Here is an 11,951-nt window from a genome sequence, read left to right as displayed (position 1 = left end):
GAAGGCGATGGACAAAATGGGAAAGTGTTCAGAGAAGGGCCACCAAATGGTCAGAGGAAACTATGAATCCCTCTGGGGAGAGACTTGGGGAGCTGTGTGTTGTGACTCAGCCACAGTATAGCCAGAGTCAGGATGAAGAAGGGGATTCTGGGTTTCAGATACAAGAGCCAGAAGATGATGGCATGGGAATGCAGGCTGAATCAGAGGCTGGAGAATTGCAGTTTAAGCAGAATAAACTGTTGACCCCAGAAGCTATAGATAACAGCCAGGATGACATTCCCATGGGAATTAATGAGCAAGAGAGCTCTCAAGGCCTGGTTCAGGTGCAAGATAACGAAGACCTTGATTCATCTAGGGCAGACCGTCTGTTATGGAGAGGTTCTCAGGTCCGTAGGAGTGAGCGGCTAGCGGGAAAGAAAGAGGCCAGTTCTGGGAAAAGAAATGCCTTTCTTGGGTGCTTTTAAAAGTGTGTGTTTAGCTCGTTGTCAAAGCAAATCCTCGCTTCATCTGTGTGGATGTTCTTGTTTCATGCTTAGGAAAACTGTTCCTGGATCTTTGTACTTTTGGGCCTTGTTTTTGGGATCTACTGACTACTGCCTTTGCCTTATGGATTCTTATACTGCTATGGTTTATGGACTAATGGATTTTCCTGACTTATAAACTATTTGGATTTCTATTGACTCTTTTACTGCAACTTTGAAAAACCTTTCAACTGCCTGCTTTGATTTATATATTTGCTTTTGCTCAATAAAACTTCAAGAGACTGTCTTCTGTGTTTGACTGAGTGTCTATAGCAAGGTGAACTATTCTGAGGTGAGACACTGTGGATGTTTGCCTTGGAGAAGAGAAGGCTGAGAGAAGGGAGCAGGAGAGGGAGCCATAGTTAACTACCTGAACAGGTATCCCAGGGTTATCCCAGGTGAGGCCTGGATACTCAGAGCGGAGGGGAACTGCTCTGTGTTTGAATCAAAATATGTCTCGCTCACAGCATTCCTTCCGTCTGCCAGGCTTGTACCTCTGTCAAATAAAGAGACATCCTTAGACTGGTGTGACTTGTTTTTGAGAAACCCATATTGACTTTTAGAGATCTCAGCATTCCTTTCTGAGTGCTGACAGACTGTATGTTTCATGATCTGACTACAGTCTCCCCTGGTATTGATGCCCTTAGAGCAGGCATGGGCACACTTCGGCCTTCCCTCTAAATGTTTTGGACTTCCACAATTCCTAACAGCCAGTAGGACTTGTTTGCATTTTGGGCAAACTGTGAAGGCTCTGGGCCCCAACATAATGCCATGGAGCTGCCACAGTTTCCAACACCTGTTGGAAGGTGTATTTTCCCAGGTATGGTGAGCACAGTTGGCACGAGATCAACCTTTCAGGGGAGTCTGGTGTGGACAGAGGCTTCCTTGCTCAGCTTGGACTTGTGGGCTGGAAGGAGATGTTCTGTCCCAAAAGCACATGCACATTGGCAAATGCTCTTCTTTCCTTGTCTCCCCAGGAGATGTTTGGCTACAAGACCCAAGGTGTCCGGAGGGCCCTTTGCATTGCTGGATACCTCTTCTCCTGCGGAGGCCTTCTGCTCCTCTTCTACTGGAAGCCGGAGTGGGACGTCTGGGCCAACTGTGCGCCATGCAGTCTGGAGGAGGCAGACGTGGTCCTGCTCAGAACCACAGTGAGGGCGCATCTGCTCCTTTTTTGGCATTTAGTGGAGAGAAGGGGGTGCCCATGGCTGTCTGGTGCTCCCAAAGAGCCAGGGACCTTATTCTTTCCATTACAATATCATTGCAGTCTCAATGTATCAGGTGCACTCCCGATGTTGCACCTCCTGCATTAATTAGAATTCTTTCTCTAATGCCCTGTTGCGTCACTTTTGAGTCCACTTCAGCTATGATGTGTTAGAGCTGTGTGATGTGGACATGGTCCTGGTGTGGGCAAAGTGGCCCCAAGGCATATGGACTGCCCTTCTTCCTGTCAGAGAACAAATGTCTTCTCCAAGAAGCCTCTAACTTGGCCCAAGGCTAGGCACAACATAGTTAAAGCAGACAGACAAATACAACACCGTTAAAATCCATATAACAAAAATCCATATATCAAAATAACCGGGCTGTAGGACAGCTGGTTAATCGCCAGTAGCAATAGATTAGTGCTGACTGGAAAGTGGTGAGTTCGAAGTCTGAGTCAGATTGAGCACCCAATCATTTAATAGCCTAGCTTATTGTCCACCTAAGCAGTTTGTGAGCAGATAAATTAGGAACCGCTTAAGTAGGAGGTTAATTTAATTTACTAGACCATAAAACTGTCAGCAATCAAAGAGCAAGGAGGAAATACTATGATTAAAAATGACTTGAAGTCATAGTGGATGAAGCGACAGCTCCCTTTGTGGCCAGAATTGAGCATAACCTCCTGAAGCCAAAGTTGGAAAATGTTGATTTATTTATTTACTTCATTTTTAAATATGCCTTTCTCTATTCTGAAGGGGATTTAAATCGGCTTACCTCTATCTGTCTGTATGTGTTGTATGTTTAAAAATGGCATTGAATATTTGTCATGTATATGTGCATTGTGATTTGCCCTGAATCCCCTTTGGGAGAAAGAAGGGCGGAATATAAATACTGTAAATAAATAAGTAAGAAAGTAGGTAGGTAAATAAATAAATAAATAAATAAACAAAGATCAACACCAGTAGTGTTTGTCCAATCAAGTGCTGTCTGCTGCTAGTCCAGTTTATTGCTAGTCCAGTTTAGTGCAGATCCAACTTAATGTTAATCCAATTTAGTGCAAGCCCAATAAAGAGCAAGCCCAATGGAGTGCAAGTACAACTTATTCAGTCCAATTTAGTTCAAGACCAGTAGTCCCTAGTCCATCTTAGAGTTCACAAGAGTCCAACCTCATGTAAGCTGAACTTAGTGTAAGTCCAGTTTAGTTCAAGTAGAACATATACACCGTCATGACCCACTGTTTTGGCCGAGTGGAGGCTGGGGTTCTCCACTGACCATGCAGTTGACCAGCTGAGCCTGCAGCATACCTCCCCTTTAAATCCATGCAACTGGCTCAAAATGGAGGCGGACTCAGCAGAGACACCTCTGGCTATTTCCCAGAACTGGGAAGCGTTGCAAATGCATCCTCTGCAAGCCTGGGAAGGCCGGGGTGATGCCTGGTGCAGGTATTGCCCTGCACCTCCATCCAGGTGTTTTGGAGTCCAACTCCCACCATTCCTCACAGCCTCAGGCCCCTTCCTTTCCCCCCTCAGCCGCTTAAGCGAGGAGGAGAAGGCGAAGGAGATGCTTAAGCGGCTGAGGGGGAAAGGAAGGGGCCTGAGGCTGTGAGGAATGGCGGGAGTTGGACTCCAAAACACCTGGAGCGAGGGCCCAAGTTAGCCCATGCCTGCTTTAGTTGCTCCTGACCCTGATGTTCTCCTCCAGGATGAATTCCACGTCTACACGCGGAAGAAGGTCTCCTGGGTCTCCCTCTCTGCCCTCGGCCACTTCACCCCGGACCATCCTGCCTTTGCCGAAGACGGCTCCCTCCTGAGCAAAGTCATCATGAAGCCAGAGCTAAAAGTGAGTGGGGACTGAGAAACGGGGATTGGGTGCTGGGCCAATCTTGGGGAGACCCTGGGATTTGCCCTTTGGGAAGCAATACTTAGGATTCTAACCCAGACCATCCCATGTCTCACCATACTACGTATCCCAGGATTGCACAGGGCGGTTAAAATGGAACCGAAAGGGTCCTAAGCCACATTACTGTACTCTTGTATGTACCATTTCTGCTTCTCCAATTCCTTTCTCCAGAGTCCTGGGATTTGTAGCTTGCTTGCAAGGGCGGGGAATGGGACTTGGGATTTATTTATTTATTTATTTACAGTATTTATATTCTGCCCTTCTTTCTCACCCCGAAGGGGACTCAGGGTGGATTACATTATACACATAAAGGGCAAACATTCAATGCCCATATACACATAGAACCGAGACAGAGACAGACAGACGAAGAGGCAATTTAACCTTCTCATGATCAGAGTGATTTATTGCAGCAGGCTGCTCACCAGCCTGTGCCACAGCCCAGCCCGGGATTCTCAGTTTCTTAATTTCCCTGGGTGAAGTATCACATTTTAAACAGATACACATTTGGAGGAAGGAAATACCCAACAAATCATTGTTGTTTAATAGGCTTTTCCTTAATCCCTCCTTATTATCCAAGATATTCACTTATCCAAGCTTCTGCCGGCCCATTTAGCTTGGATAAGTGAGACTCTACTGTAGTAATTTCTAGTAATAGGGGACCCTGGTGGTGGCGCAGTGTGTTAAAGCACTGAGCTGCTGAACTTGCAGACCGAAAGGTCGCAGGTTCAAATCCCGGGAGCAGAATGAGTGCCCACTGTTAGCTCCAGCTTCTGCCAACCTAGCAGTTCGAAAACATGCCAATGTGAGTAGATCAATAGGTACCGCTCCGGCGGGAAGGTAACGGCGCTCCATGCAGTCATGCCCGTGGCCACATGACCTTGGAGGTGTCTATGGACAACGCCGGCTCTTTGGCTTAGAAATGGAGATGAGCACCAACTCTCCCAGAGTCGGACACAACTAGACTTAACATCAGGGGAAAATCTTTATCTACTTATGTATATATATTATTTCACCTAGTTTTACACTTAAGGGCAGGTGCATTTCCTCCAGGCCCTCTCTTTGCAAGCAAAGCTTTGGCTTTTGACCCTTTGCTTTGCAAAGAAAGGCGCTGCTGCTCTTACGTAACAGGTGTTAACAGGCGCCAAGCCAGGCCCTTCAGTCCATTCAATGGATTGACTTGACTCAGAGGGAGAAAGTGACGGATGGCATTCCTCGGGGGATCATTTTCAAGGGAAAAATGTTCCACGAGCCTCCGAAGAATGGCTCCTTTCATCAGGCCTTACATAGCACTCCTGGCTTCCTGGCAGCGAAAGAGGAGAAAAGGGATGCCTGGAAGCAGCCGGACAAAGGGCATAACCACCAAGGGAACGGTCAGCAGGGGATGGAAGGCGGCCAGAAAGCCACCGGCCGTCCTTAGAAGACAAGCAAGTCTCATGGGGTTTATGCGTGAGAAGGAAGAAGGCTGACCGAGGACAGGTGTGTTCTCACCCAAAGACCCCCAGCCCAAGCCCCTCTAGTTAAAGATTGTCGATGATATTAAACAGAAGCTCTTACATCCACCTGTGAACCAAAATCACCCTGCAGGGTAATGATGTGCTACTCAGCTTTGTAGAACAATTAACAGGAACTTTACTGACTTCGGAATGATCAAACAGAGCAATAATATTTACAATAGTCTCTCTGATTGCTTACAGAGAACAGTAGGAATAAATAGTCATTTCAAAGTTCATAAAATTGCCTCAATGCCTTAGAAATAACAGGGCCTCTGAAAGCCGGCAGCCATCATCTCTCCTGGCTGTTTCCAGTCAGCATACACATACACTCAGTCTCTCTCTATGAGGTAAAACGTGCTCAAACCGGTTCCCCAGTAGCATGGCAGAGAAATTGACCAATCAGATTACTAGCTGTTTTCAGGCTCAGCCAATCAGCTTCTTACACATACTTTCGCAGTTAACCCATCCATAATGGGGTCTTTACAAACCTCAACACCTCTTCAGGAAGCCATGGAATCGCCCCTCAGCCTTGGTCCCTTCTTGACAAGGATTGTGATCTGGTGTCTGTGCAGCACCAGGTCGCCTCCAGGCCATGAGTTCAACCCAGGGTGAAGAATGCAAAACATCTGGAGGTCCAGCAAGGGATGACACTATGTAACAAAATCTGAAAAATGTTCTGTTCCTGCTTTGAAAGTGTTATTTCCTGCCTGGCTGTGAATGGCTTGCTATCCTCCTATGCTTGGCTTTGCAGGTGCGCTGCCTCCGCGTCCAGAAGGTTTGCCACGCTTGGGACACGTCTGCAAAGCGGTTCCTGAAGGTCGGGTGAGTCTCCTACCTCCAGATGCCTCCTGAGAGAAACACGGTTTTGTCTCAGGGACGGAATCACCAGGGCCCCGCGCCATCATCACTCTTTGTGTTTCAGGGCCCTCGAGGAAGGCCTCACCTGCACAGAGGTCCATGCCAAGTTTGGAGCCGGGCTGAACAGGGAGGAGCAAGACCTAAGGTATGGAAGCCCTGAGTACCATTGATGCCACAGGATGCGTCTACGTAGTTTGTTGGGGTTTCCTCTCCTTCAGAAGAGGAAGGGGAGCAGGAAAGTGTTCATGAATCTGAGGGGGAGTTGGAATCGGAGGAGGAGACTTTGCAAGTACCCACATTTCAGGAGAGGCGAAAGGAAACAGAGCAGAGATGTCGTTCAGCTAGAATATCTGCCAGAAATGCAGCTTTCTCTGCAGAAACATCCACAATATAGCTGCATATAATCCGTCTAAACCAATTGATCAAAGCTTTTCCCAGGCCGCATCTATTGGGAACTGCCCTGGCAGCTGTGAGGGGACTCAGGGCTATAAAGCAGAAGCAGGTGCAGCCAGCTCTTGCTGGTAACAAACTGACTCTTCACTCCCCCTGTGCCTGCTTCAAGTCTGCATCTGGGAAACTGCTCCTAAGGATTTATTGCTATTTCTTTGTCTGAAGTAAGACTGCTATTTGATTTGGGAATTTATCACAGACTAAGAACTGTATTTGCCCTAAGACTTCCTTGCTCCATTTTGCATTATTCCACTGAGTGTTCTGTATTTTATGTTTTGCTGAATTAAAGCAGTTTTCATTTACTTACCACATTGTTTTAAGGTTGTTTTTGAAAGACAAAACAGGACACAGACACTACTTGAATGGCCATGGCTCCATATTATGGAATCCTGGGAGTAGTAGTTTTGCAAGTATTCTAGTATTCTCTGCTAAATATTTCTCCTCAAACTCCAATTCCCACAATTCCATAGATGCATCCATGCCAGTTAAAGTGGTATCAGACCACATTATTTCTACAGCATAGATGTGGCCTGGGAAAAGCTTTGATCAATCAGTTTAGACGGATTATATGCAGCTATATTATGGATGTTTCTGCAGAGAAAGCATGCATTCTGCATGGAAATTATATTTTTCTGCACAAATCACCTTTTCTGCACTAAAACACTTAGATTGGACCAGAGGGTAACAATTATTATTAAAGATTCTTGTCTTTTAGAAGTGTCTTGCTGTGTTTTCATACTTGGCAGTGGATTGGACTAGATGGCCCTTGGGGTCCTGAGGATCTTAGTTCTGCATTGCTACCCATAATAGTTTCCCCGAAGGAGGTCTTGCAGGGCAACGAATGAGAAAGAGATCTAGGGGTCTGAGGAGACCACAAGCTGAAGATGAGCCAACAGTGTGATGCAGCAGCAGGAGAAGCCAATGGGATTGTAGGCTGCATCAAGATGAGTACAGTGCCTAGAGTGAGGGAAAGAATTGTCTGTGTTGGTCAATGTCACATGGAATAACCAGAGTCTAGATCAGGGGTCCCCAAACTTTTTAAGCAGAGGGCCAGTCCACAATCCTTCAGACTGTTGACGGGCCAAATTATCATTTGGAAAAAAAATACAAACAAATTCCGATGCACACTGAACATGTCTTATTTGTAGTGTAAAAACAACGACAACAAGAACAATGAAAGAACAATGAAAGAGTAATACAATATTTAAAAATAAAAACAATTTTAACCAATATACATTTATCAGGATTTCAATGGGAAGTGTGGGCCTGCTTCTGGCCAATGAGATAGTCAAGTTAATTAGGATTGTTGTTGTTGTTGTTGTTGTTGTTGTTGTTGTTGTGTGCCTTCAAGTCATTTCAGACTTTGGGTGAACCTAAGTCTAAAATTTATTCATTTATTATTTATTTATTTACTATATTTATTTATTACATTTGTATCACACCCTTCCCACCCCAAAGGGGACTCAGTGTGGCTTACAAATTATACATCTATATATATAAAAGGGTAATGAAATTTCGGCCTAGGACAAAACAACAAAACTACACATCCCAGAAACACTAAACTTGGCAGCACAACCCCTCATCCATGCCTCTATGTTCATACAACAAAAAGCTCCAGCTACTCCAGAAAATGGCCAGGCTTTGAGACTACAAGGCTATTCACTGCTATTCCACCTGGCCAACAAAGGATTCCCATAAGCCACAGCAACGCGTGGCCGGGCAAAGCTAGTACAATATATTATATTATTAGCATAGCACACTATTAGCATTATATATTACTATATTGAACTATACCACTATACTGTAATATTATTAGTAATATTATTAGTAATATATAATATATAATTAATACTATTATATGGTATTATTATTAGTGTTATATTGTATTACATTATAATATTATTATACAATATAGTTTATTATAAAACTGAGGGCAGGGGCCAGGTAAATGACCTTGGAGGGCCGCATGTGGCCCCTGGGCCTTAGTTTGGGGATCCCTGGTCTAGATGGCCATCTCTCAGAAAGGCTTTGATGGTGTCCTCCTGCCTGGCCAAAGGGGGTTGGACTGGATAGCCTCTGGGAGTCCCTTCCAACTCTTACGATTATATGATTCTAAGTGCCTGGGTCTCACCTCCTTTGCTCTTCTGCAGGAGGACCATCTGTGGACCCAACACCATCGACGTGGAGATCACTCCTATTTGGAAGCTGCTCTTCAAAGAGGTATCGTTGCCTACCTGGGGTCAGAAACCCAAACCTTTGTCTCCTGCATCCTGCAAGCATGAAGCTTAGTATCGAGTGCACATTCAGTACCAGTGTGTTTTTGGTGCATGTGTAATGCAAAGCCTTATGCGCTGTGTTCTCGATCAGCTCCTTAGCATCCAGACGGAACATCCAGTCCTGGGCCAGCCTGCCCTCCGTTGCGACAGAATGTTTCTTAATGGGATCTTTCTCAGTTGATCTCTTAATTAAAGTTCAGCTTGCCAAGGGCTTTGCTGGGCTGGCAGCCTCTTGAGTATAGCACAAATACTTTTAGAACCTTAAAATGTTATTTAATCTGTTTTCAGTGGGACAGAGTATCTCAGGTACTTTCAGAGGAAGAAGCAGACACACAGACTCCAGTACTGGGGTTGTAATAATAGTTATATATCGGTTACACAAACAAAAGGGGAAACATCACATGTACTCTAACATTCACTCATAATCCAGACATTCGCTCATTTATGCTCACCATCCTTCTTCATTCAGTTGATTAGGCTTCTTAGGAGGACGGAGGCGGATGTTCAAATGCTGCATTCCTTGCAGATCTGACACACTTTGGAAATGGTCTCCTTTTTGTAGAACTTGTTGTTGTTGTTGTTATGGTTGTTTTTGTTTTTCATTTACTTGGTTGTTTAGATAACCTGTCATTCAGCTCAGACTTGCTGAATCCCATGAACAGATACTTTGTTTAACTTTTTTCTTAAGGTAACATTGTCTTTTACAACTTTTGGTGTTGATTACTCCAAAAGTTCTCAGGTCAGTTCTCCCAATTTCTCATTAGCACTTTTCATGTCACAGTTAATGAATTCTTCACCTCCTTTGTTTTCCATAATGCTATTTTCAGGTTCCGTTTTCTCCTTTTTGGATGGTGTCTTCAGTCTTGCTAGATCTTTAGGCCCCAGCCAGATCCAATCATACAATTTCATGAATTCATTCATTCATCACAAGTAGCCTTTCTCTTGGCCTGCAGGTCTTGCTGGACATCTCCGGCCACAGAGCTCTTCCTGAAGGCTAAGAAAGGCAACTCTTCTTCTCTCAGGGGGTGCATCTGTACTGCAGAAGTAATGCAGTTTGACACCATTTAAACTGCCATGACTCAATGCCGTGGAATTGTAAGAGTTTTAGTTTGACTGAAAACCCTCTCTATTTGGCAGAGAAGGCTAAAGCCGTTGCAAAACCACAACTCCCATAGCACTGAGCCATGGCTGATGAAGTGGTGTCAAGTTGAATTATTTTCCTTCATAGATGCACTCGAAGTCTTCTTTTAGTTCTCATTTTGCGACTCTTCATTTATGGCAGTGGTTCCCAACCTTTTTTTGGCCAGGGCCCACTTGACTAGGGACCACTCTCCAACATTAGTACCAAAAGGGTTATGAATCTTTTTGGTCAACTTTCGATTCAGTTTGGTTATTTGGGGTGTTGATTCAGAAAATTGCGTTGGATGGACCCCATCAGCTCTAGTTTCTGATACAGAACATATGCCATCCAGGAATAGTTGCTATCTGCTCACCCCATATTTAATCATCTAGAGCTGATGTGGTTTATCCAATGCAATTTTCCGAATCGGCACCCCAAAAAAACTCCAGGAAGAGGCCAAAAAAAAGTCACTAAGATTTTTTTTGGTTGGACTGTGTTACTATCCATAGTAGTAATAGTGAAGCCACAGGCCATATTTTAGTGCTTGCGGACCACAGCTTGGGAACCACTAGTTTATAAGCTAACTTCTCTGATAGCGCTATAGCCCGTACCTTGCTTAATTAATTTTTTATTGATAAATTCTCCATTTTTACCCACGTTTTGACAATTTGTAGCCTTGCTGCACATAACATAAGTGCTATGAGGACCTTATTAGGCAAATCCATATTTTTGTTACCAAATAAAGGAATCATTAGTAGTCCCTCTCTAAAGTAGATTGTTTCCGTCACAATTTGACTTACCTAAGATAGAACTTCATCCGAAAATCTTTGTCCTTTTGGACTGGGTAGGCACCAGGCAGTCATAGTCTGGCACAACTCAGCGTTGTGTGGATGCATTTTGAAAAACCCAGGAGCTTTAACAATGGATACCTCAATGTCCAGTGACCTCTGGCCCCTTCTGGAGGAACCTCAGTGGCTGGACATTTGCCTTTTGGAGGGAAGATGGGGGTGTTAATGGGCCAAAGGAAGAGTGATGGGTCTCCAACCCCAGTGGGCCTTTCTTTCTCTCCTCCTTTCTCTCTCCAGGTCCTGAACCCCTTCTACGTCTTCCAGCTCTTCAGCGTCTGCCTTTGGCTCTCGGAGGACTACATTGAGTACTCGGTGGCCATCATCCTCATGTCCCTCCTCTCCATTTCCCTCACTGTCTATGACCTTCGGAAGGTGAGGAGCCCCGGTCCTGGTCAAGTGGTCATTCTCCTTTGGTCCAGTCCCCTCCGGTGTGGCCTCAGGACGGACTGTCCTCCCTCTTAGGATTCCTTCTGGACCTCAGAGCTCCAGGACAGAGCGGGTGGAAAAGGTTTAGGACTCCCTGGCTCTGGCTGTGCTGCCTGGACAGGGATTCTGTGTGTTATAGTCCAGAAAGGTTACTTTCTCAACCTCTGCTCCAGGCACATGGAAGCATGCAAAGTGTCCCAGAGCTGGTTTGGAACCAGTTCCTCCAAGGAGGAACCTACACCAGGCATGGGCAAACGTTGGCCCTCCAGGTGTTTTGGATTTCAACCTCAACAGATTCCAACAGATTATTTATTTATTTATTTATTTACAGTATTTATATTCCACTCTTCTCACCCCAAAGGGGACTCAGGGTGGATCACATTATGTACATATAAGGCAAACATTCAATGCCCATAAACACATCAAACAGAGACAGACAGACAGACGTAGAGGCAATTTAACCTTCTTCTGAGGGGATGTTCGATTCTGGCCACAGGGGGGAGCAGCTGCTTCATCATCCACTGTGACTGCACTTCCTCATTCCAACATTGTAAATTAGTTAAACTTGCCTCCCCACTTTTATAAGTGGTACCTTATTTCCTACTTGATAGATACAATCTTTCGGGTTGCTAGGTCAGCAGCGAGCAGGGGCTATATTTTATTTTTAATTGACGGGTGCTCACCCCGCCATGGGCTGGCCTCGAACTCATGACCTCATGGTCAGAGTGATTTATTGCAGCAGCTACTTACCAGCCTGCGCCACAGCCCGGCCCCACTGATGGATTACTGATGGAATGGGGCAAACATCATGTGTACCAAGACTTATGTTGAGTCTGTACCAAGGCCTATGTTGAGGATTC

The 11,951-nt window shown here is 45.1% G+C and overlaps 1 protein-coding gene across 1 annotated transcript in view; it reads left to right on the top strand.

The window, feature by feature from the left end:
- The first annotated feature begins 1,465 nt into the window (after positions 1-1,465).
- The window catches only part of LOC100554913 (probable cation-transporting ATPase 13A4), a 48,886-nt gene continuing 38,400 nt past the window's right edge, over positions 1,466-11,951 (top strand). The window contains exons 1-6 of the mRNA XM_062976997.1: positions 1,466-1,672; positions 3,423-3,560; positions 5,865-5,935; positions 6,036-6,116; positions 8,572-8,641; positions 10,903-11,037. Of these exons, the coding sequence (XP_062833067.1) occupies positions 1,502-1,672; positions 3,423-3,560; positions 5,865-5,935; positions 6,036-6,116; positions 8,572-8,641; positions 10,903-11,037 (666 nt within the window). The 5' untranslated portion in view covers positions 1,466-1,501. The remainder of the gene's footprint in view (positions 1,673-3,422; positions 3,561-5,864; positions 5,936-6,035; positions 6,117-8,571; positions 8,642-10,902; positions 11,038-11,951) is intronic.

Source organism: Anolis carolinensis, chromosome 3 (genome assembly GCF_035594765.1).
Source record: "Anolis carolinensis isolate JA03-04 chromosome 3, rAnoCar3.1.pri, whole genome shotgun sequence".
NCBI lineage: Eukaryota > Metazoa > Chordata > Lepidosauria > Squamata > Dactyloidae > Anolis > Anolis carolinensis.
The sequence above is the reverse complement of the archived record's forward strand: the minus strand, read 5'-3'. Positions and strand labels throughout refer to the sequence as shown.